This window comes from Nyctereutes procyonoides, unplaced genomic scaffold, assembly GCF_905146905.1.
Source record: "Nyctereutes procyonoides isolate TBG_1078 unplaced genomic scaffold, NYPRO_anot_genome, whole genome shotgun sequence".
NCBI classification, from domain to species: Eukaryota; Metazoa; Chordata; class Mammalia; order Carnivora; family Canidae; genus Nyctereutes; species Nyctereutes procyonoides.
The window spans coordinates 10,345,304-10,371,393 of record NW_026575144.1 but is presented as its reverse complement, the minus strand read 5'-3'; the positions used below and the strand labels follow the sequence as shown (position 1 = coordinate 10,371,393).

Genomic DNA, 26,090 nt, shown 5'->3' with positions numbered 1-26,090 from the left:
AGTTGGATTTTTACTTTTTTTAAGTGGCAAGAGTTGCTTGACCAAGCAGCCCTGTCTCTGTGCCTGAACCCTTTATAGAAAAATTCTTTCTTTTTCTTGTATTTTAAGTATCACCCAGAGGATGAAGTCTCAAATATTATAAAGAATGCCTTTGAGCTTGATACTCTCTCCTGCTGTGAATACACACACACACACACACACACACACACACACACACTTCTAAAAGTTGAACAGAATTTCCAATTTTAGAAAATATATAACTGGTGAGGAACATTTTAGGAATGGGCTTATTATTTCTTCTGGATTCTAAGGAAAGATGCCCCTTCTTTCAGAGAGTGTGAGCATGTGCACAGTCTTCTTAAAAGTTACCTGCTATCACATAGCCAGGGACATCTGTGTGCAGAACCAAACCTTTCTGCTTTTCTTCAGAAATCCATCTTGGATCTGTCATCTCCCTACCAGAGTCTTTGCCCAGAGTCTTTGCCCAATTGGGGTGCATACTCCATGAGACTGATGGGTGTCAGAATGTGTGTGTAGGACTGGGTCAGGTCTTGGCTCATTCATTCAGACTCACAGGATGGCAGAAAGAATGTCAGCCGTGCCGCACGTAGCCTGGGGAGGCGGTCGGCAGAACTGCCACTGCTGTGTGAGTGCACGTGTTTCTCCTACCAGGTCAGATAGTTTTCATGGCGCCACAGAGGTATGTACATAGAGTACATCTATGCACGGAGATTTGCATGGCTGTAAATGTGCAGGGTCCTTCCAGGGCACCTGTGGGCCATGTCCTGGTGAAGTCAGCAAAGCCAGTAAAGCTCAGACAACCTCTTGTCAACACGTCCAGTGCCCGAGCTTTTTGGTCCTCAGAAAAGGATATTCTAGGGCAGCAACCTTACTCTTTCTAGCTGGAATAGTATCTCAAAATCCAAAATATCACCAGGGAGGAGGGTGATCTGGTTTATAAAATCGGGGTAATGCTCAAGCAGGTGAGTGCACACCCAGGTTTGGAAGCCACTCTGCTGAGATGTCCAGCAGAAAGCCTCATTGTAAGTTAAAGACTATAAGAATGATGGGAAGGAAATGAAGGGCTAGGGTAGGACCCCCACAGTTGGGGAGACAGGACACGGCAGTTGAGGAACTGTGGCCTTGGCAGTGCTGGGGCCAGGAGGCCAGAGCTGCAGGCTATGGGAGCTCCAGGGACGTGGTTGACTCTGAGGTCCTTGACACGTGAGCTGGACTCACTGGAGACTGGGTGACTCAGAGCGAGTCACACTCTGCATCTGGGAACTCTATTTCTGTATAGGGATGATCTGATGTGCCCATATCCACCATGGCTTCCATGGAGCCCTAATAGGGCCTGAGCCTCTTTAGACTCTGAGAAAGCTGTAATTTTGGATAAATTTAAGCAGAGCTAGGAAATCTGCCCAGGCCTGGGCTCATTTGAGACTAGGCTGTTTCCCTGATTGGTCTTAGACTGGGGTAGGGTGGCTGAGATAAGGGACTGGAAACATGCATGCTCAGGGGTTCTGTTGGGGAGGAACAGCCCTCCTTGGAGACTGTAGGATAGGCCCACCCTGCCTGTATGGCTGGATCCCCAGACAGTAGAGCATCTTTCATGGAGAGGGGATTCACAAACAAGCAGAGTCCCAGAACCCTCTGGACAGGAGGAAGCCCCCAGCCTGGGCATCAAGGTCCTCTGACTCTCAAAGAGCTTTAGGAAATGCATCACTTGGGGCCCTGCCAATCTCAAGTTCTCCAGGTATTTCTTTGCATGAAAACCCAATATCTGGGGGGATGACTGGGGACAGGGACCAAAAGAAAGAGAAAGATCCCAGTTCAGGGCTCAGTCTGTGCAGATGGATCCCTGCACTCCTGTCTCTTGCAGGTCCCTTGGTGAAAGGGTGGGAGACACTGTAGGTGAGCCCCTTGTGCTTGCAGGGGCCATGCCACGGCGCTTCAGCTGTATCCATTCAAATAGTGCCAACTTCACAATTCTTTAGATTGATGCTTCTAAAACAAAACAAAACAAATCAAAAAATGGTGGGGCTCTCGTAATCACATCATGCTGCAGGGGGAGGCTGGTGAGAGATGGTAGTAAATCCCAACTACACCTGAGCACACAAGGCTTCTTGGAAGAACACATTCTTCCAAGTCTTCTGTGTCGTCTCTGGAAGGCAGCTCTTGGTCTCTGAGGCAGGTCTTGGAAAATAGGTTGTCCCGCAGTGGTTTGGGCAGCAGGGTGAGGAGGGCTGGTTCATCACTTTCTGTTCCTCACACCCGTCAGTAGGCAGTGCCCTGGACGCATTCCCGTTTGCATTTAGTAGAGGAAAAGCATGGGGTGGCAGGGGGCAGAGCTTCAGGGGTGGCCCAGTGCAAAAGGCTCCTTCCATCCCTTGGTCCTCAGAGCCCCCCAGAAGTCCTGGGAAGCATGAAAGTGGCTCCTCGCTCTTCTGCATCTGTAACTCCACCCTTGTGCTGTGATGGAGGCAGGCAAAGGAGGCCGAAAGGACTCCCTGCACTCCCTGAGCGGCAGCCTTCCTGTGGGGAGGGAGGAGAAGGGGAGAATGAGTCCCCTGTCTCCCCTTTGCTCTCCGAAGGCCTGACCAGTCCAACACCCTCCCCAGTGCCACTTAAAGCCACCTTTGGGCCCGTCGTCGCCCCGCGTGCCCGCAGTGCCCCTGCGCCCTGGGCACTCATCTATATGTTCTCCTCAAGTCCTCTGAAGCTTTTAGGGACCGGTGTCTACCTTCTGCGTCCCCCCTCCCCACCCCCAGCTCCCCGTTTTATGGCAGGACGGCCAAGCAGGGTGGAGATAGGCACCTTCGTTCGGAACAGGGTGTGATCTTCTGTCTTCTCCGCAGGAGTGATCATCAAGAGGAAGAGTGGGGAGATCCCCTGCCCCTTGGCCGTGGAGGCGTTCGCTGCTCACCTCAGCTACATCTGCAAATACGATGACAAGTACAGCAAGTAAGTGAACAGGCAGTTCGCAGCCACAGGAGGGCGCCTGCGGTCTCACCAGTGCGGACTACAGGCTGCTACAGGCTGCTGGGTGGGGTGGTGGTGGTCCCCCAGTCACAGAAGGGACAGAGCAAGCCCCCGGGAGACAAAATCCGGGCGCTCGCCCACGCAGCCCCCTCCCCGCTGGGCACCCTGCCTCCTTCCCTGCCAGCCTTGCCCTGAGGCGCCCTTCCTTCCACTCACTGGGCCCTGAGCCTGCACCCTCTGTCCCCCGGCCAGACCAGCCTCCCCTTCGTCCCCCCACTGTGGCAGAGCATGCAGCGTCAGTCCCGGGCGGCGTCACACAGAGCCCAGTTTTCTAGCACAGGTTACATAATCCTTTGCACCGTGGATGCCTGCAGTGGCTGTGGCCTCCGCATTGTGCACACGTCCATGCGCACCTGTACTCACCGTGGCAGGAACTCAAGAAGCGACTGCTAGTAACATTGAGTGTGACCAATAACAGCTAGGGTTGAGCCTTAAGACCTAGAACAAGGTTGGAGTAACCCCAAAGACAGGTGGGCATTTATTCAGCCCACCTGGAGGGGAATCTGCTGGGCTTCTTCATGGCAGAGAGAAAACCGAGGACCCAGTTCTTCCTGGAGTGCTCAGCCTGGGTCCGCAGGGGAGCCCCATGCCACAGGGAGTCCTTGAGCAAATGTTCATTGCCTGCCAGCTGTGTGCTCAGCACCTGCGGCTCTATGCGGTTGTTATAAAGAAATCTGCATTTATTTAGTAGACACATTAGAGTCCACCCTGTGCAGGTGGCAGTGAGGATACTGATCCTCAAACAGTCCTCAGTGGGTGCAGAGACGAGGAAGCAGGTGGAGGACACAATGCAGGGATTGGCCCTAGAGGGGTACCATCCTCAGTCTCAGGACAGAGGCCTCCCTGAGGTGCCATCTGGCCCGGATCTAACAGGAAGGAGGGGTGGCGAGGAGGCGGACGCATTGCAGAGGCCTGCAGCTGCAGGTGCACTTGCCCTTGGGAAGTGGAAGCAGTTCAGTGTGCGGGACGCAGCATCTGAGGAGGGCCCTTGGTGAGGAGGGTGGGCGGCCCTTCAGGCCCTATACCCTGGAGCTTCTGAACCTGGCCATGGCGGGCCCGGCCCCTGGTTCCAGCAGTGACCCACCTCCCACCTGATCCTCTGATAGGAATCGTTTTCGTCATCTTAGTCTTAAGTAAAGTTCACCGTGAGAGAGCCTCAGCGGGAGCCGGCCCGCAGCCCAATTCCTACCCCCCAGAGCTCCTCTGCAGCAGCACCGACCATGAGGTGGCCTTGGGGACTGTCTCCCCTGACCCGGGCTCCCATGAACCACCTGCATCAGCCTTTCTTATTCCTCTGCCCTCCTAGGTATTTCATTTCTCACAAACCAAACAAGACCTGGCAGCAGGTGTTCTGGTTCGCCATCAGCATCGCAATCAACAACGCGTACATCCTGTACAAAATGTCAGATGCCTACCACGTGAAGAGGTACAGCCGGGCGCAGTTTGGCGAGAGACTGGTGAGGGAGCTGCTGGGTCTGGAGGAAGCCTCCCCAGCCCACTGACGCCGAGGCGGCCAGGCTTAGGTGAGGCCCAGGTCCGGGAGGCTGGAGGAGGGAGAGAGCCTGCCGTTCGGACCTGCCCAGCCAGAGCCCTGGGGCGCCCCGGGGGTGGGCCCAGCCCGAGGGGTGCCCAAGGCCTCCACAGGGACCAGGGTGGGCCTGGTCAGAGGATGGCTGCTGTCCCGGTTCCCCTTCAAAGAAGAGCACGTCCTCTGTCCAGAAGCAGCCACCCACCCATGCCAGGACGGGTGCTGCACCCAGACTCCACATGCAGGCCAGAGTGCTGCATCCTCATGACACCCATGGAGCTCACCTCGGCGCAGGGGACCTGGGAAGGCCGTCGCCACCAGAGGCGCCGAGGAGAGGATGAGCCAGGCCATGTTCTGCTAGAAATGTCTGCTCTGTAAAGACACAAAGACATTTGTAACCTGGTTCTATCTCGTACCATGTCTGGAGGTGACCAGAAGCAAGCAGGTAGCGCTACGGTGGTCCAGGTGTGCACAGGAGACCAGAGCGCGCTCCGGCACTTGCCTCTCGTGAGCAGCTTAGAACGGGTCTCCTGGGAACAAGAAACACAAACTGGGTGCCAGTAGAATGCAGGGATGAAACGGGAGAGCGGTTGCCATTCTGCGTCCCTACTCGTTTCATCTCTCTGGCTGGTGGCCGGGGTGGGGGCAAGGGAAGATGCCAACAGAACCGCAGTGATGTGTGATGCTATTTTTTATTTTTAAATATATCTTCAGGTTATTTTCTTACTGTTGCTTAAGATCTTCTGTAAAAGGAAAATGTGCCCCTTCTTTTCCATTCCCCACCAATCCCCTCCACCCCCATCCGTGACTTTTTGCATGAGCACCGTTCGGTGTGCCTGTGACTGTGCCAGGACCCGAGAGGGCAGCTCGCTTCCAGGACAAACACGGTTCCACCCCATCAAGGATCGAGGGGGGGGCCTGTGGGCCTTTGGCTTCATCACAGGCATCACCCTTGGCAGAATTACGGTTTCGAAAAACCTGTAGCGTTGCTGGAGCAGACCGCGAAAGGTCTGGGGCCGGCACTTGCTGAGTCTCTCCTGCCCGTGTGTGGTGGCCTGGCAGTGTCTGTCCGAGCTCCCCCAGACCCTGGGAGCCCTGCGAGGGGCCAGTGGCGGGGATCTGCCATGGGGCTGGGGCCCAGCTCGCTCCCCCGGGGACTGAGGACCGCACGCCGCGTGCTCACTTCCCACAACATCGGGGGCCCCCTTGTGAACGTCCGTCCGCCTGTGTCCATGGGAGGCCTCGGCCCGGGTGGCCCACTGCTCTGACCATCCCCCACTGACGCGAAACCGTGATTTCTGGAGTTACACCATCCTCCCACACACACCCCAATTTATGTACCCCCCTCATATATTTTTTTTTCACAAAGGCAAAATCTATTCTACTCAGGCTTTGGGACTTTCTTCCTTGTTCCTACTCAGTGAATTCCAAGTGTTGCTGGCCGCATGCTCCGAACTCCATGTCATTTCTGTATCCTAGGTTCATGATGATCCCACCTCGCCCTGTGGTTTGAATTCGATGCCACGGATTGTAGGCCACATTTTCAATTGTGTTTCAGAACACCTTTGCCTGTCCTTTAATTGGATTGAAAGCACTTTTACCACATGGAGAAATATATTTTTAATTTGTGATGCTTTTCTACAAGGTCCACTCTTTCTGAGTCTAATGTGTTTCCAACACTTAGGGAGACTCTGATGAAAGCTGATGAATTTTCTTTTCTGTCTAAATAAGTAAAAAAAAAAAATAAAAGTCTATTTAGATGCTGATTCTTTGTTAGTATGTGAGTTTCTTTACAATGACAGGGACAACAGTACGGGCCACTCTTTTAAGACTCAACTTCTTGTTAGATCATTTGGTGTGTATGATCTTAAACTGTCCTTAGCATCCTGTGCTTCTGAGCAGTTTAAAAAAGAAATTCAGTCAAGTCTCTCTCTCTTTTTTTAAAGATTTTATTTATTTATTTATTTATTTATGTATTATGTATGTATGTATGTATGTATGTATGTATGTATGTATGTATTTATTTGACAGAGAGAGAGAAAGCACACCAGCAGGGGCAGAGGCAGAGGAAAAAAGCAGACTCCCTGCTCAGCAAGAAGCCAGACCTGGGGCTCGATCCCAGGACCTTGGGATCATGACCTGAACCAAAGGCAGATGCTTAACTGACTTGAGCCAACCAGGCGCCCTGAAATTCAGTTAAGTCCCAACTACTAGAAATTGATACTGATCCCCTGGCCCTGTAAAGCACAGTCATTCTAGGTGGCTCTGCCCCGGAAGACAGTCCAGCCTGCCTTCCAAATGGGATTCCTCCCCATTTCTCCCAGTTGGCCTTATCATCCACATTCACACACACAGCCACCGTGGGATGGCGGGTGGGTGACTTCGCGTGACCAAGTAATTAGAGGGACTTAGCCCATTTCAATGCTCTGGGTTTTAAGTAGTAACCAACTGTTTTCAGATAAATGCTCAACGGATAGGACTTTCTAGGGAAGCCCCTGCAAAGGTTGGGAAGAGTTTCTGTCCTTCCAGAAGGAGGACAAAGTGACACGGAGTACTGAATAGGAAAACCTGCAACTGGTGAGACCTTGCTGCACAGATGTGAGGCCAAGGGCCTTGTGGAGTGCTCCAGTTAAAATCCACCTGGCTCCAGTAGGCCCGTGGGCTTGAAGGCCCTCAGGTTGGCCCTAGATTGGCTCCTGTAGTATCTGGCTGCTGGTGGTGCCTGGAGGTGTGGGGGGGTCGGGCAAGAAGTGGCTCTCAGCAGAGTGGGAGCCAGGAGGCATGTGGGCAACTGCGTGGCATGGCCAGTGAGACCTTTCCGCCGGGGCCTGTTGCCATGCCCCACCACTGCCCTGTGGGATGGTTCTGCCGCAGGGTCTAAATGCCAAAAACAGAACAAGGAGTTTCCCGACCCTTGTGAAAAACAAAACGCCAGCAAAAATCTAGAAGTTTTTCCAAAGAAAGCTCTATTAGACCAAATGTACTGAGCTTCATGTGGTTTAGGTCACCAGAGAGTGGTGATATTCAGAATTAAGGTCAGGTTAAGCCTTCAGAGGAGGGAACTTGGGTGAGTTTTTGTTTGTATAGGCTGCTGCCTTCTTACAAGTTTCTTTCTTTCTTTCTTTCTTTCTTTCTTTCTTTCTTTCTTTCTTTTTTAAAGATTTTTAAGATTTTATTTATTCATGATAGAAGTAGAGAGAGAGAGAGAGACAGAGACACAGGCAGAGGGAGAAGCAGGGTCCATGCAGGGAGCCCGAGCGGAACTCGATTCCGGGACTCCAGGAGCATGCCCTGGACCAAAGGCAGGCGCTAAACCACTGAGCCACCCAGGGATCCCCTTACCAGTTTCTTTTTTTTTTTTTTAATTTTTTTTTTATTTATTTATGATAGTCACAGAGAGAGAGAGAGAGAGAGAGGCAGAGACACAGGCAGAGGGAGAAGCAGGCTCCATGCACCGGGAGCCCGATGTGGGATTCGATCCTGGGTCTCCAGGATCGCGCCCTGGGCCAAAGGCAGGCGCCAAACCGCTGCGCCACCCAGGGATCCCCTTACCAGTTTCTTTATGTCAGTCACGTTGTCTCCTCACACCACACAGCCTCAATTTTTAATAAGGTCTAACTATACTCAATGGAACATTATAATACTAAGGTCATATAACACGGATGAGTTACGTTGGAAAACTTTGGCATTTGGATCATTCTGGTTAAAGACATCCAGTTTATTGGTTCCATTAGACAAGGCCTGGCCTCCGGAATCGAATGAACTCTACAGTTGTTGCAGAGATGATGGCAGATGCCAGGACAGGGACTGGAAGGCCTGGCTCATTGTGCATGGCTGTGCAGTGGTCCTCAGGAAGCAGGCCTCCGCATCGAGCCATGAAGGAGGAAGGCCAGACCCACCCATGAGATGGACGTGGCAGTTGGCATGGGAGGGCACTTACCTGGCAGGCAGGCACCAGACCTGCCTGGCTTAGCATACTCCAGAAAAGACAGAATCAGCCTCAGAAGGCCGGAACCAGCCTGTATCTGACCAAAATTGCCAATTTGCCATACAACCGACTTCATGTGTCTGGAAAACACTTTCCTGGGAACCAGTTCTCCATTAGTATTTCTGGAAAGTGTGGCACTACATGTGAGCAACAAGTCAAAAAGTGATTCTAGCTCTTGAAGAAGTCATAACCAAGCAGAAAGAAAGTTTCTTACCTCATAAATACCCATATGCAGTTAAAATTTCTGTTCCTTCCATTCCGTCTCTGGCTTACACTTGGTTCTCTTTTCTTTTCTTTCTTTCTTTTTTTTTTTTTTTGGTTCTGTTTTCTCCAAGGAAATGGGGTACTGGCTACTGGCCCCTTTCTCCAGCCTGACAACTGGTGTGAGGGTTTGCTTGTCCCTGGTTAACTTCTAATGTCCCACATCATTCAGTAAGGTCACAACTTCAGCAAAAGTAGTGATAGGAAAAAATCATTTACTGGGAAGAGATTTTTAGCTATTGAAGAGGTTTTTAGCTATTTTAACTAGCTCTTTCCCTAGGCTTGGTGTCTTTAAAATGCATCTGTTTCTCAAAATATTAAAAATAGTACTACCAGGGGTGCAAGGAGTAAAGCATGCTACTCTTGGTCTCAGGGCCATGAGTTCAAGTCCTGTGTTGGGCATAGAGATTACTTTTAAAACGTAGTACTCCCATATGATCCAGCAATTCTGCTTCCGGGTATTTATCTGAAGAGAATGAAAACACTAGTTTGAGAAGGTATGTGCAGCCCTGTGATCACTGCAGCATTATTTACAATAGCCAAGATCTAGAAGCCACCTATGTGTCCATCAATGAATGAATGGGTAATAAAAGATATGGAGATATATATACACACACACGTATACATATATACACATAATACATATATGTATATCTTCATGCAGTAGAATTTTTTTAGCCTTCAAGAATGAAATCTTGCTGTTTGTGACAACATGGATCAACTTTGAGGGAATTATGCTAAATGAAATAAGACAAAAATAAATATCTCTTTTATATGTGGAATCCAGAAAATATAAATATATATTTATATGTATATAAAATTAAGCTCATAAATCTAGAGAACCGGATTGGTAGTTGCCAGAGGTAGGGGACAGGGAGTGAGAGAAATGAGTGACTGCTTTTTTTTTTTTAAGTTAGATTGATGCCAAAAAAATTAAAATGCATCTAGTTTCATAATTGAGAGCTTCCTCTCAGTGAATAGGATGTAGAAAGAAGAACAAAAGAAGGAAGAAGGGGATGTGTGATGTGTATTATTTCAGTAGATCAAAAAGAATGGGACGGTTACATATTATTTTTTAGGTGTAGATTTAAGGTCTGGAGTTGTGAGATTGTGGAGTTTTTCTACTGAGGCATTTTGGAGTCACTTTTATCTGTGTCAACACAATGCCGTACGTAGCTGATTGTGGCTTTTTAAAGTGTGTGCCTCATCAGTATCTACCAGTATTTAATCAGTGGAAGGACGATATCCAAAGTGGGACCAGCACTCTACCAGATGCTGTACAGTTAAGGCATGAGTCCCATCCTGGCCACCATCCTACAAGAAGAGACGACAATGACCAGTTAGGAGGTCCTGGCAGCCAGGACAGTGGGTCCACATAGAAACAAAATGATAGGGGCAGTTGGGAAAACGGGGTGATTAGCCTGGTTGGTGAGGCGCAGACTCAAGAGGGAAGGTGACGTTGTCTCCGACTCCCCAGTCTCCTAGGCACCTCGTGGTGCCTATCAGTAGGAATCGGACGTCAGCTCACTGGGGAGAGTAGGTTCCAGTGTCTAGAGATGCTGGGCCCTGGGACAGGACACCTCAGAAAGCAGGGAACACTCTGCCCATGACTGAAGGTCTTCCACCAGAGGCAGTTCCCGACATGGGAAGGTCCCAGAGGGCGTTGTGTGGGCAGGAGGTGGCCTTGAGCCCGGGCTGTGGGCTTGAGCAGGACGCACCTGCTGGCAGCCCTGGTCTTAACTGAGGAGAAGCAGAAGATAGATGAGGCAAAGGCCTGGCTCCTGGGCTCCTGGGCAGAGGCTGCTGGGGATGAAGAAGGAACCAACGTACGAAGACGAAGACAATTGCCTCTGCAGAGGATGCCCCAGCTCCCAGCTGCTCACCTTCCTCTGCCCCGGCTGGAGGTTCCCACTTCTCTGAGTTCAGGGGCAGCCGCCACCAGCAACAGGAAAAAACGTGTCAAGGAATCTAGAAAGACTGCTGCTTTATTTGAAAACCTCTTTGCACCCTTACATTATCTGGCTTTTCCTTACGGTTTCCAGTTAAGATTCATTAGGAGGAAGATTTTAATCTTATCATAAACTGCACTTCTGTAGCCGCCCTCGGGGGATGTCACACACCTACATCCCCGTCCCTCTAGTGAAGATAAAGTGTACCCTTCTGTCAGGATTTTAATGTCACACTAACCCTTGCAGTAAATCTTTACACATTTTGTATATCATGTGCTACATTCTGAATCCTAAAATGTGAGGTATTTCATGTACAGACGCACATACACAAATGTATGTGATTTAACCCTGGTATCGCGTGTGGTTTTTATCTCTTCAGCAAAGTCTGTCTACAGTCAGCAGCTTTGAAATCCAACCAGATATGTTGCATTTGCTTCTCTCTGGGGGAGGGAGGCTATGATGAAGGAAATTCATGAAAAGCATCACAGGACCTGTTGCCAGATTACATAACAGCAGAGGTTGGGGAAAGCCTGGCGAACCCACCCTATGGATTCCCCCAAAGGTAAAGCGGGATGGATGGCAGGTAAGGGAGCCCCAGGGGCTGCAGGCATGTCGGGACACCTGAGCCTTCCCAATTCTGCTGCTAATGCTGGGGGAGGTCGGGGTGGGGGGTTCCCGTGGGTGCCCCCCTCTATCTCGCCCTCCCATCCTGTTCGAGTTGAGGAGGGGGCAGGTGGGAACGAGCGGTCTTCACCCTCGGAGGCCAGATTGTGCTGCCTGCTGCTCCCTCAGCTGCTGCCATCACCACTGCCGGTCATCCTCCCCCTTTTCAGAAGCTTCTGGAATTGGAAGCATGAAACTGGGGTGAGCATCTGCTTGTCAGAAGGTAGTTCCTTGTGAGCAAAGTGAGAGATGCAAGGAAAAGTGGTTACGTGTGAGAGCTGGGACGTGCGGGGGCATCAGCCAAGCACAGGGGCCATCCGTGACTTCGCCGCCGTCGCTGGTTGTCGCCTAAGAGGCCAAAAGGCGGGGGCACTGTTGTCATTAACGTAGAACATCTTTGCGTATAGCGAAATGTCAGATCCCACTTTCCAGGGTTCTTTTCACACTTCATTACAGGAGAATAAAAAGATTTGGAGAAGCGTGTGCTTTTCAACTTAAAATCCAAATTAAAACATCCTCACAGCACATACTGGCAATGTTTTAAGTTCTCCTGTAAGCCAAAAATAATTTTCTTCTATTATTAGTTTCAGAGGTAAAATTCAGTGATTCATCGGTTGCCTATAACATCCGGGGCTTGTGACATCACGTGCCGCCTCAGTGCCGGTCACCCAGTTACCCCGTCCCCCCACTCCCCCCCCCCAGCAACCCTCAGTTTGTCCCCAGAGTTGAGCGTCTCTTATGGTTTGTCTCCCTCTCTGATTTGGTCCAAAAATAATTTTCAAACACTCTTTTAAAGTTTTAAAGACTTCAGATCTTTGCTTGCCCAACTTTCCAGCAAGTGACGCGTTGATCTTTCCTTCATTATGTGCTGACCCCGAGGTGGTCCGTTTCTTAGCTGACTCCCCTCCACCACGGTCCACCTGTCTCTCTCTCCATCTCTCCATCCCTCTCCCTCTGACTCCTCTCCCTGCAAATGTCTCCCCTTCTCCGCTTTTCCCTCCCTCACTTCCCCCCACCTTCCTCTGCCCTCCCCCTCTACCTCTGCCCGTCCTCCCCTCCTCCCTGGGCCCACAGGACCCTGGTGAGCCCAGGACTCATGCCCGACTCTCCTCTCTGGATGGGGACGGGAGTCGGATGTGCCTCCTGTTACCTGGGCTCTTCCTTCCTGTTCTCTGGCATCCTGGTTCCCAGGGCTCACTGCCCCGCACGGACTCTCCTCAAGTAGGGGTGGGGGACGTGATGTAGCACGTATCAGAGATATCACAAGACGGGCACCTGGGTGGCTCAGTGGCGCTCGCCTGCTTGTGGCTCAGGGTGTGATCCCAGGGTCCCAGGATCGAGTCCCACATCAGGTCCCCCGCAAGGAGCCTGCTTCTCCCTCTGCCTGTGTCTCTGCCTCTCTCTGTGTCCCTCTTGAAGAAATAAATAAAATCTTAAAAAAAAATGATATCCCAAGAACAGAGATGCCCCCAGAAAGAGGTGAGACTTCAACAGGGAGACCGAAGACTGTTTATGGCCAGGAATGAATGACGAGATTACTGATCCTTGGGGGCCCAGCCTTCTACACCATCTCTCGGGGCTCAGGGGAATACTCAGAAAATCGAACAGCTGCTTTCTGGTTTCAGAGAGAGGACAGCAGAGGGAAAGTAGACCAAAGATCATTTATTAAAGAGACTTTTGGGGCAGCCTGGGTGGCACAGCAGTTCAGCGCCTGCCTTCAGCCCAGGTGTGATCCTGGAGTCCTGGGATCGAGTCCCACAACGGGCTCCCTGCTTGGAGCCTGCTTCTCCCTCTGCCTGTGTCTCTGCCTCTCATGAATAAATAAATAAAATCTTTTTTTTTTAAGAAGCTTTTGTTGAACTCTTCTAAACCACTAGACACTGGGGAGGGACAAGCAGAGTCTTTTCCATCAAGGACTGTCAAGTAGTGGGAGGCACGCACACAAATACCTCACGGAACTAGAGTAATAACACTATATGAAAAGATAACCAGCGACAGTGACCACACTTTCTCACCCACAAAGGGGGGGTACGCTGGCTGGACCGTGTTCTGTCACTGGGGCAGGACATTATTAAAGGCACTGTTTGAGGAGATCTGTGTGGGCCAGAGAGAGGTCAAGTGTGAATGTCATGTCACAAAATGAATGTGCTCGTTTCAGGGAGCAAACCTGTGTGCCACTGCTTCATCTTGGGCCAAAGGCTCTGGGATCTGCTGCTGGCAGCGTCTTGGGCCAACAGGCACGAGCCCAACGACTGTGCCCCAGTCTAATCCCCCCGATGCCACAGGGCAAGAGAATGTGAGGTCCATCCATGTTAAAATTTGTGCTTTAAAGGAGAAATGATCCATCTGGAGGAAGGACCTGCCCCTGAAGGAGTCAGAGACAGCCGAACACCACATTCCCTGCACCAGGCACCCCTGATGAGGAGACAGTGGCTGAGTGTCCCCTCTCCTCCCTGTCCCCAGTCCCAGGAACTAGAAAAAGACGGAGTAAGACGGTTCTCCGGGACTCCGTCACCCGCGGCCCCAGCCCTTGGCACCAGTGTGACCTTGGGCAGCCTGTGTTAAGTCTTGTGGTGGCCGCCACCTTTTGGTCACATTCGTCATCCAGCACAGCGACCATGAGTAACCGAGACCCAGGACCTGCAACCTAGGCGCATTCTTGGAGGTGACAGGATGGCACCCAGAAGGGCCGTAGGAGAGCCGGGAGGATGACCTGGAGTCGGCTGGTCTGAGCTCAACACCGTCACAGTGAAGAAAGAGAAATGTCTAGCAACCTGGTCTGGCTTCGGGTCCAACGTCTTCCGAACCAGAGTCCTGGCCGCCTGCTGCCTTCTGGAAGGCCTCCTCCTCCCGGAGCCGCCGCCGGCCCCCTCGCGCCCGGCAGAGGGCAGCAGAGCCTCGGGCCGAGTCGGGAGGCGCCGCGCTCCAGGCCCTGGGCGCCCCGTGAGCAGGTGACCCGGGGCCGTCAGACCTCCCGGGCGCGCGGCCGAGCCCCCTGCCTCCCGGCGTGACGACCCCCACGTAGGGAGGAGCCGCGGCGAGTCGAAGGGGGTCGGCGGTCCTTGAAAAGACACCGGGTGCCCGGGAGGGAAGAAATAGGCTTTGGGGGATGTTGGGGCGCGGGGCGCAGGGACGGGTGGGGTGGGGTTCAGCGGCCGGATGGGAGCAGGTTCCGAGGACGGAGTCCGGCCTGGCGGGGCCCCCGGCGGCCGCGCCCCCCGCCCCCCCCCCGGGTGGGGCCCCGGCCTGGAGCAGCGCGGCCTGCGCGGCGGGAGGCGCCCAGGACCGACGTGGTGCCTCGCGGAACCGGGGCGCACACGGGCAGGGAGCGGTGCCCCGGGGCTACGGGCCTGACGGGCAAGGACCCCTCGTCCTCCGCCCCCTCCCAGCTCCTGCCGCGCCTCCAGGAGCCAGACCCAGCCAGTCGGGGGCTGCGGGCTCCCCGAGCCGGGGGACGGCGGCTCTGCAGGGGGCACCGCCCCGGCACAGGCTCCGCGGGCCGCCCTGGGCAGTATGCACGCGGCTCTGGAGGGGCCGGCTTTGGGGACTGCCCCCCCGGCGACCCCCCAGGGCCCTGCCTGGAGGAGGCCGGTGGCCTGGCCCCTGGCTTCGACTGGGACTTCGGAGGAGGTGAAAACGGGGCTCCATCTGCTTCCATTTGGGGGGCAGTCCCCAAAAGCCGAGGGGAGCGCAGAGTTGGCGGGTTCAGCGCAGGAGGTTCCAGAGGCCTGAGCGGGGTCCCCGCGGCCGCCGCTGTCCCCGCAGCCAGGTCGCGCAGTACCGCGGCTTCCCGGGAGAGGGCAGCCTGGAGCAGCCGGGGGGGGGCGCGGTCCTGGTCCAGGGGAGGGTGCGGGAGGGTGCCCCCAAACCCTCGGGGACGCTGCCGGGCCCTGTCCACCTACACGGCCTTGGTCTCTGCTCGTGTCGCCGTGTGCACCCACCTCGGGGAGGAGGCTCCTGCCGGTGGAAAGCACTTGGGGACGCGCTGCGCGGACCCCACTTCAGGGTTCAGCCTCTCCAGGGGCGGGCTCTGCACACCGGGGCGTCAGCAGCATCTCTGCCTCGGCTCCCCAGGACAGTACCTGCCTGGCCTCCTTCCCAAGGACACGGGGATGACAGCGGGAGGGGAACCCCCAGGCACCACTCACTGTCCTCACTAACACACCATGGCCTCAGCAACCCCCTCCCCCGTGACAAACCCACAACCTCGGCACACGGAGGTCAGCACTGTCACAGGCCACCTGCTCTCGTCACCCCATTTCTTGTACCCAGGCGGGAGGTGGGTGCTGGTCCAGGGATGGCCCTGCAGGCCAACCAGCGCCGAGGCCTGCTTCCTACCACGCGGCCCAACCCGCAGGTGCTCCGGGGCTGGCTGGGTCACGTGTCCCCTCATTAGCCAGGGAAAGGCTAGCAAGTAGGACGTTCGTTCCCTGATCAGCTTGCTAAACTTGCATAGATACATGATGATGATAGATACATGAGAGATAATAGATTGATAAATAATAGATCAATAGATAATAGATCGATATAGATGATAGATATAGATAGATGATAGTCTTTTTGCTTAAATGTGCCAAAAGTTGGCTTAGATGTCCCATTCTGGATTTTTTTTTCTACTTCTGAGAGTCTGTCCTTAGCCTTCTGGTATCTCGTGGTTCAGAAGCAACCGAGGTCCAACCCAGGTGGGGGAGCCACCAGCACAGGGAAACCTCGGGGGTCCCCATGATGCCCTTGGTTTCCGCTCCCTGCTGGTGGTCTGCAGCGCCCTGGGGGCGGAGGTGCCGGCAGGCCACAAGCTCTGGCAGGCCACCTCCCTTCCCCTGTGATTGTGTCTCACAAGCAACCACAGCTCATTCGGTAGAGGACTCAAGAACAACCCCAGATGTGATGTGTGTAGTGCCAAGAAGACCTGTTGTGTGACTAGATCTATTTTTCCAAAAAGAGAGAGAGAGAGAGAGAGAGAGAGGGAGAGAGGAGAGTCACGTTCTTCTTCTTCTTCTTCTTCTTTCTTCTTCTTCTTCTTCTTCTTCTTCTTCTTCTTCTTCTTCTTCTTCTTCTTCTTCTTCTTTCTTTCTTCTTCTTTCTTTCTTCTTCTTCTTTCTTCTTTTTTTGGTGTGTGGTGCTTCTGATGGTAAGTTCTGGATTCAGTTCCTGACTGCATTTTTTATTCAGCAAGCTATCAGCCTGTTTGGGCTTCACTGTTCTCACTTGTAAAATGGAGACAGTGATTCTGACTTACAGAGTGTCGGAAAGTAAGTCCCCTTCCCCCTGCCCCAGGGCCTGGCAGCCACAGGTCCCTTTGGTACCAGAAAGCCAAGTAGCAGGGAAAACATTCTTTACCAGAATGTGCACATTCTAGGGAGAGGCTAAGCTTTCTGGGGCTGCAGGTAGACCCCAGAGCAGGCTTCTCCTATGCTCCCTGTTCCTTCCGACCCACCCCCAAGCAGCAGCAGAACCCAAAGGAAGAAAGAAAGGGGAAAAAAAGAACCCAGTGTAGACAGTTTAGCTTAAAGTGGGGTGGGTGCGGTGTGGGGGGTGGGGGGGAGAAGGGATTACAGGTCCAGGGAAGTGGGGAGGAGGAAGAGAGGAAGAGGCAGGTGGCCTTGTAGGGAGCACTCCCTATCCAGATCCGAGGAGCCGCGAGGGGCAGCACAGCTTTAGGATCTCGCCACGGCCTCCCTGCTCCTTACTGAGCTCACCACCTGAACCATGAGAAATGACCGTCTTCTCAAGTATGTATGTTTTACCAGCCATGCCTGTTGCGGAGTGCCCACTCTTCCTTCTGGTAATAAGGGACACTCTACTCAGATTTGCTAATGTGTGCAGATCTCACGGCACAAGGGTGAGTGCTCAAAACATGGTAGATTTTATGGAGATAGGGGCACCTGGGTGGCTTAGTGGGTGAGCGTCTGCCTTTGGCTTAGGGCGTGATCCCGGAGTCCTGGGATCGAGTCCTCCATCAGGTTCCCTGCAGGGAGCCTGCTTCTCCCTCTGCCTGTATCTCTGCCTCTCTCTGTGTGTCTCTCATGAATAAATAAATAAAATCTTAAAAAAAAAAAAAGATTTTGTGGAGATGGATGGAGAACACCCGGAGGGCCGAAAACGAACAGTAGATGTCCAAGTGCTTTAGAGGGCTTGCCTCCAAGTCACACCAAAAGATTTTAATAGATATTATGATCAAAGCTGTGTTGACCCACAAAAAGTAGAAAACAGAGGAGCCTCCAGGCTATTTCCCACAACAGCTGCACCATTTTGCATTCTCACGAAAGGTGTATAGTGGTACCAATTTCTCCACAGGCTCCACAACACTTGCTGTCATTTCTTGTTTTGATAATGGCCATCCTGACAGGTGGGAAATGACATCCCATTGTGGTTTTGAGTTGCATTTCCCTGATGATAAGTGCTGTTGGCATTTTTTCATATACCTGTTGGTTATTTGTATGTCTTCTTTGGAGAAATTAAAAACAGAACAGCCAAATGATCCAGCGATCACTTCTGGGTATTTATTCAAAAGAATTAAGTCAGGGTCTTCAAGGATTCTAGTCCCCATGTTCATTGCAGCATTAGCCATGGCAGCCAATATGTAGAATAATCCAAGCGGGTGGATGGATACAGAAAATGTGTATTGTACATCAGACGGGATATTCAACCTTTAGAAAGAAGAAAACTCTGCCACATGTGACATCATGGCTGAGTCTTGACATCATGCTGAGTGAAATGAGCTGCACAACAGAAAAGCAAACATGTCAGGATCCCACTTGTACGGCACTGCTCAGAGATACAGCAGGTTCCCTTCTAGGACCACCACAATAGAGCAAATATCTCAAGTGAGTCAAATCAGTGTTTTGGTGTCCCAGTGCAGATACATGTTATGCTTACACCAGACTGTTGTCTATTAAGTGTGCAATAGCAGTGTCTAAAAACACAACGTGCAGACCCTAATTTAAAGATACTTTATGGGCAGCCCAGGTGGCTCAGAGGTTTAGCGACGCCTTTGGCCCAGGGCGTAATCCTGGAGACCCTGGATTAAGTCCCACAACGGGCTTCCTGCATGGAGTCTGCTTCTCCCTCGGCCTGTGTCTCTGTGCCTTTCTCTCTCTGTGTCTCTCATGAATGAATGAATGAATAAATAATCTTAAAAAAATAAAGATACTTTATTGCTAAAAATGCCATCATCTAAGCTTTTGGGGAGTTGTAATCATTTTTGTAGGTGGAGAATCTTGCCTTGATTTTTTGTTTGTTTGTTTGTTTTTAAAGATTTATTATTTATTTATTTATTTATTTATTTATTTATTTATTTGAAAGAGAGACAGAGAGTGCATGAGCAAGAGCGGGGACAGAAGGCGAGGGAGAAGCAGGCTCCCCGCTGAGCAGGAAGCCCCACACAGGACTTGATCCCAGGGCCCTGAGATCACAACCAGAGCGAAAGGCAGACACTTAACTGACTGAGCCACCCAGGCGCCCCTTGCCTTGATGCCAATGGCCGCTGAACCATCAGGGTGGGGGCTGGTGAAGGCTGGGGTGGCTGCGGCCACGTCTGAAGACACAATCAATTTTGTTGCATCAGCTGACTCTTCCTTTTAAGGATGATTTCTCCATGGCACGCAATGCTATTTGATAGCATTTTGCCCACAGTAGAACTTCTTTGAAAATTGGAGTCTGTCCTCTCAGCACCCTGCTGCTGCCTTAACAACTAAGCTTCTGTGATATTCTAAATCCTTTGTTTGCATTCCAGCAAACTTCACAGCCTCTTCACCAGGAGATCCCATCTCAAGAAACCACATCCTTCGCTCATCGATAAGAAGCAACTCCTCATCCGTTAAAATTTTATCATGAGATTGCAGCCATTCAGCCACAGCTTCAGCCTCCACTTCTAATTCCACTTCTCCTGCTGTTTCCACCCCATCCGCAGTGGCTTCCTCCACTGAAGTCTTGAACCTTCAATTTGAAGAAGACAAAAAATCTGCAAAGGGCCAATAAAATGAGGTATGGCCGCCTAAGGCACCCACGATGGCCACAGTCACAGAATCAGCAGGGACTGGTGGTGGCCAGGGGCTGGTGGAGGGGGAGGGGAGTTACTAATCAATAAACAGTCTCAGGTAAGTGGGAGGGACGGCTCTGGGGACCTCCTGGATAACATGGTGCCTGTAACCAACGACACTCTATTGTACACCTCGAACGTTCATTAAGAGGGTAGATCCCGTGTTATGCTCTTATCACACTAAAATAAAATTGAAAAAAAAATCAGAAAACAGAACCATGACAGGTGCAGCCCAAGCAGGTGGACAGCACGATGACCAACAAGTGCCTTCCTCGCCATCAAGCCTGATGGGGTCCAGCGCAGCCTGGACCTCAAGCGTTTTGAGCAAAAGCAACTCTGCCTCATTGCTACAAAATTAATTCGCTTTTGAAGACCTTCTCAAGGAATGCAGCGCTGACCTGAGGACCTGTAGGACCCTGTATCCTTTGCGGCCTGGTGAAGTGTACGCCATCGGGCCTGTGGGGCCACAGTCAGGGAGGGGCCAAATGTGGTGAAGACAGGCCGAGGGCTGCTCGGGGACCCTGGCCCTGTGGGACCTGGGACCATCCGTGGGGACCTTTGCATCCAAGCTGGCTGGACGTTACCATGGCAGCGATTCCTCGGAGAGGGTGGAGAAGGAGATCGGCTTGTGGTTGGGCCTGAGGAGCTGGTGGATGGGAGGAGCTGTGCTCAGAGCCGCTGGACGAGGAAGGACATGAGAGCAGACCCCGGTGCTCCCCGCACCCTGCCCGCAGCCGCTCACTGGCAGGGCCCAGGCCCTCGCAACCCACGTTACTTTTGAGAACTTCCTTAACATCTGGAGCTGGACATGCTCCCTGTACAGTATCATGTGGTACCGTCAGATTAAAATGTTTCATCCCATGTAAAAGAGAAAAAATAGAACAGAACCATGAGCTGGTCACACAGCAGCTGGACACGAAGCAGGAAGTTAGATTCTTCTTTGCATTATCTGCTCGGCGTGGTCAAGTGAATGAGCAGGTGTCTCACCTGTGCACAGGGGAGGTGCCGGGAGGAGCCAGGAACAAAGAGGCTCCTATGCCTATTTCTGGGCATCTTTGGTACAAAGATAAACAAACAGCAGTCTTTCCAGAATGGTCCACATTAATCTTGCCAAGAACCGGGAGCGCAGGTGTAGGGACCTCTTAGGGTCTCCCCGTGATCTGATGATTAGTACTGAAATAGGAGCGTGTCGGAAGAAACAAATCCTTTCCCTGCTCCTGCTCCCGCCGCAAGTGCCCCCGGCGGTGTAGACGGCGGTGTAGACTGCTGGCCCTCTGTGATCTGAGAGACTCTGAAAGTCCTCCCGTCCGTGGGGCCTTCCCTCCATCACTCACACCTCAGAAAGTCCGTGCTTTGTCTCCTAAGCATCTCTGATGGAAGACAAAAGTCCCCTGCCCCTCTGAGGGTGATAGATAAACTGTCTTCCATTAATGGTTTAGTGTGTGAAATAGTTAATTGCTATCGTTCATTTAAATTCATTGAACCAGTCTTTCTAGAAAAACCTTGCATAAATCAAGGAGGCGGGTTTTAACTATTTCCTGGTTGCCAGCTTGGGAAGACCGGTGAGACCCAGGTCCCTGCCTGCCCAGCAGCCAGGCGGAGGGAGGCACAGACACAGGGAGCCACCGTTTACGCAGGGGACAGTTCTGTGCAGAGCGCTATGGAAACTTGAAAGAACGTTCTGGGAGGCCAGGGCCATTGAAAGCTAGGACTTCAGGGATGCTTAGCAGGGTCCAGGGAGGAGTGAGGCAGAGGGCTAATGAGTGAAAGGGCTGGAAGTGGTTGGCAAGGGTCAAGGTCGATTAAGACCTAGTGATGACTGGTCACAGCAGGAAAATGTTTTCCTTTGTTTTTAGTCACAGGGCAGGCATGGGGGTTCCAACTATGAAGGAAAGCATTGTTTTGTGAATGTATATGAGATTTATCTTTTTCTGGGAAGAAGGTCTGTAGAGTTCTTCAGATCTACAGAGTCCATAATCCTGGCAGAGTTAGGCCCCCTGTGCTCCTCAATGGCAAGACCTTGAGAGCTTTTAAGCAGGGGTGTGTCTCCACAAGAACACAGCTGTGCTCTAGAAAGTTCTGGCAGACAGTTGTGCAGCTCAGAGGCAGGAGGCCAGGCTGACCATGCTGAGGCCGGAATCCATGTGGCAGGTGGTGGAACTGAGGGGACCTGGGCTCTGACTTGGGCTTTGACTTGGGCTCTCTGGCTGTGGGTACCGCTGGGCCCCACTTTCTCTGCTTGAGAGGAGACAACACAGAACTGAGTCTTTATAAAGTTGTTGCTGCCACAGGACTAATGCAAACTGCATCTTGACAAAGAGAAATGTTCGGCGGGGCACCTGGCTGGCTCAGTCAGATGAGCATGCAACTCTTGATCTTGGGGTTGTGAGTTCAAGCCCCACGATAGGCAGGGAGCTTACTTTAAAAAGAAGAAGAGAGAAACATTCATTCTTCATGTAGGCACCTTCTATAGCTGACACTATTCTGGGCATTAATGTCCCTCTCCTGAGGGATCTCATGTCCTGGTGGCCAGATGTACGGGGAACATCCACACACAAACAAGAACATTTTAGAAAGTGTTACGGAAATACAAGAAAGGAGGGGTGGGGCGGGAGAGCCATCACAAGAGGCATCTTTGAGGAGGGGACGTTTGATCTGAGGCTTCAAGAGAAGAAGGCAGGTCCTTAAGATCTTGGGGGAAGAGCATTCTGAGCAGAGGGAATGGCCAGAGCAGTGGACATCGGCTCTGTAGCTTAAAGGAGCAAAAAGAAGGCTGGAAGGGCAGAGCAGAGTGACCGCAGGAACGTGGCAAGTGGCCAGACTGGGGGCAGAGGGCGGGGAGCCACGGCCCAGACTGGGTGGCTCTGGGGAGTTGGGAGCGTTGCACACTAACAGTATTTGGAAGCCATGGGAAGGTTTTCTTTCTGTTTTTCCTTTTGTTTTCTGTTTGTTTTTTTGTTGCTGTTTTAAAATCACTAAATTCTACCTCTCAAGTTAATAATACATTATATGATGATTAAATTGAATTTAAATAAAAAAGAAAAAAACTTGGACGCAACCTCATCTGATGTCTTTTTTTTTTTAGATAATTTTTTATTTTGAAATAGCTCAGGAGTCACAAGAAGTGGCAAAACTAGTAGAGGTATTTCCCATTTATCCTTCACAAGTTTGTGTGTGGACAGCTAGTTTCATCTCCCTTGGGTAGGCGCCTACGAGTAGAGCCATGATTATTTATTCATGAGACACAGAGAAGCAGGCTCCTTGCGGGGATCCCAATGTGGGACTCGATCCCGATCCCCGGAGCCTGGGACCACACCCTGAGCTAAATGCAGCCGCTCAGCCGCTCAGCCACCAAGATGCCCCATCGGATCTCTTTTTTTGAAAGTCATTTTAGCACTTAGGGAGAGACAGCATTGAAGAAAAGCAACTGTGGGACGAAGAGGCTAACCTGGGGGTGCCGCAAGGCACAAGAAGGCAGGGGCTTGTCCTGGAGCAGCTGAGGAGCATGAGAGCAGCCCCGGACCTGGGGTACGTTTTGGAAGGGAGAGTAATGAAGGGCACCTCTCAGGTCTCGGGGAGCAAGTGTGGACTGCCAGTCAGAAGCCAAGCCTCTGTTTTCTGGGTTACGTGAGCCTGGCTGTGGGGTCTTGAGTACATCACTTAACTTTTAGTCAAATCACTCATTCTTGACTCATAACTTGGAGCACCACTGTGGGGTGGTGGAGTTCCCAGCTGTTGAATATTTGAAGTGCTGTCAGAGAGAACAAATGGACTTATTTGAAACCGCTCAGAATTAGGGCCAGAGGTGGGCTCCATCTAAAAGAGCTTTTCCTAATGACCTGAACAACCTGCAGTGGGTTGTGCCACCCCAGCAGCTGGGATCTGCTCATTGAATGGCAAGCTGCTGGCGGGTTGCATTTGTTTTTTGAGATTTTTAATTTATTCTTGAGGGAAAGCAAGAAAGAGAGAGAGTGTGTGCACAGAGGGAGAGGGAGACACAGACTCTGGGCTGAGTGAAGAGCCAACATGGGGCTTGATACCAGGACCCTGGGATTATGACCTGAGCCAAAGGCAGATTCTTAACTGACTGATCCACCCATGTATCCCACTGCTGGTGTGTTTTAGATTAGCTGCCCTCAGCCTATGGAATGGAGAAGATATTTGCAAATGACATATCCAATAAAGGGTTAGCATCCAAAATCTATAAAGAACTTATCAAACTCAACACCTGAAAAACAAATAACCCAGTTAGAAATGGGCAGAAGCCATGAATAGACATTTTTCCAAAGAAGACATCCAGATGGCCAACAGACACATGGAAAGATGTTTAATATCACTCATCCTCAGGGAAATGTGAATCAAACCTACAATGAGATATCACCTCACACTAGTCAGAATGGCTAAAATTAACAACATGGGAAACAGCAGATGTTGGAGAGGATGTGGAGAAAGGGGAACCCTCTTACACTGTTGGTGAGAATGCAGACTGGTGCAGCCACTGTGGAAAGCAGTATGAAGGTTCCTCAGAAAGTTAAAGGTAGAGCTACCCCTACGATTCAGCACTACTCGATACTCAGCCAAAGGTTATAAATTCTTTAAAAATATGGATTCGAAGGAGTACATGCACCCCAATGTAGCAGCATCATCAATAATAGCCAAACCATGGAAAGAGCCCAAATGTCCACCAACTGATGACATGGGTAAAGTTGTGGTGCATACACATAATGGAATATTACTCAGCCATCAAAAAGAATGGAATCCTGCCATTTGCAACAATGTGGGTGGAACTAGAGGGTATTCTAATCAAAATATAGAAAGACAAATACCATATGATCTCACTCATATGTAGAATTTAAGAAACAAAACAGATGAACATATTGAAAGAAGGGGAAAAAAAGAGAGAGGGAGACAAGCCATAAGAAATGCTTAAAGATAGAGAACAAACTGAGGGTTGCTGGAGGGAGCTAGGTCGGGGGTGGGCTTGATGGGCGATGGGCATTAAGGACAGCACTTGTGATGAGCACTGGGTGTTGCATGTGAGTGACAGATCACTGTATTGTTCTCCTGAAGCCACTTTTGAACTGTATGTTAACTAAAATTTTAAATAAAAAATTGAAAAGAGGGCAGCCCGGGTGGCTCAGCGGTTTAGCGCCACCTTCAGCCCAGGGCCTGATCCTGGAGACCTGGTATCGATTCCCACGTCAGGCTCCCTGCATGGAGCCTGCTTCTCCCTGTGCCTGTGTCTCTGCCAATCTCTCTCTCTCTCTCTCTCTCTCTCTCTCTCTGTCTTTCATGAAATAAAATCTTTAAACATTTTTTAAAAGAAAAAGAAATAACAATAAATCATTTGGCTGCCCTCAAAGAAAATGAGGGTGCACTTGATGAAGAGTGAGGTCCACTATGACCCCAAGCTCTGGACGCTTTTAGACTCCAGCTTCACCTTTTGTAGACTGAGCATTGAAGCCAGAAAATGTGCAAAGGCATGCAGGAGCTTTCACACAGGTGCTCTTTCTGGGTTCATTAAAAACTGACTGGAGACAGTGGGTGCCTAGTATATCTCTGGGTGCTCTGGGGCTTATACTAAAGATTAATGAAACCAGAGCTGACATTGTTTTACTGCCACTTATTAAGTAATTATACTAAGCACCTTACATATATTAGCTTTTGTTAATCCTAATAACAACCCAATGACATAGGTACTTTTGTTATCGCTAATACACAGATGAAGAAATGGAAGCACAGACAGGTTAAGAAACTTGGTCAAATCACACCAGTAGTAGGTGACACAGGTAGGGCGTGAATTCAGACAGCCTGAGCCCATGGCCCGTACTCTCAGTTTTTACCCTCATCACTAAGATGTGGCTCCAGGACCATTGTAGCCAATCTGGGAATATCTGACCCTACCATGTGAGACCATTTAGAATGTACACAAGGCAACACAAAGTTGTTTGTGGTAGTTGTCACCTCCTGAAATTGCAATTTAAGTTGAGAGGAAAGAATATTCAAAGTATGGACCTCTCTCCTGCCAGGTTGGCTTTCCTTGTGAGGAGTGAGTAAGGCAGGCTGTGTACAGGGGGGTGGCTGGCCTGGGGGGGGCTCCTGTCTGGGAAGCAGCTTCTGTGAAGGGGGTGTGAGACCGAGCTCCACACCGGGCCCTGCGCTGGGCGCGGAGCCTGCCTGAGATGCTCTCCCCCCACCCTGCCCCCCATCCCCCATCTCTAAAAAAAAAAAGGAAAAGGGAAGAAAAGAAAGAGCAAGCCCTGGGCCAAGCTTGAGGAGCACAGGCTCGTCTGTAGGGACCCCCACGGCCCCGTCAGCCCATCTTCATGTGGGTGGGGGGGGGCTGGCTTTCTTGCAGGTGCCCCCCCCCCCCAGCTGCCTGTGAGGCTCTCCTCTCTCTCCTGGAAGACACTTCTGCCTGCAGGACACAGGATGTAATAACACCTGGGTGGGGGGTGACAGTGACAGGTGGCGCTAGTCTGGAGCAGGGAGCTGCTTGAAATCCCTGGATCCCATCTCCCAGCAACCTCTCGGTGTCAGCACTGGCTTCGGCCGACACCTGGCACCTGGCACCTGCGGTGCCACCTGGCCGTGCAGACCTCCACCTGCCTGGATGCA

At 51.4% G+C, this 26,090-nt stretch overlaps 1 protein-coding gene across 1 annotated transcript in view; it reads left to right on the top strand.

Moving 5' to 3' along the window:
* Positions 1-6,324, top strand: part of PGBD5 (piggyBac transposable element derived 5) — a 106,794-nt gene extending 100,470 nt beyond the window's left edge. Inside the window, exons 6-7 of the mRNA XM_055308700.1 lie at positions 2,859-2,964; positions 4,349-6,324. Coding sequence (XP_055164675.1) covers positions 2,859-2,964; positions 4,349-4,544 — 302 coding nt within the window. The 3' untranslated portion in view covers positions 4,545-6,324. The remainder of the gene's footprint in view (positions 1-2,858; positions 2,965-4,348) is intronic.
* The last annotated feature ends 19,766 nt before the right edge of the window (positions 6,325-26,090 follow it).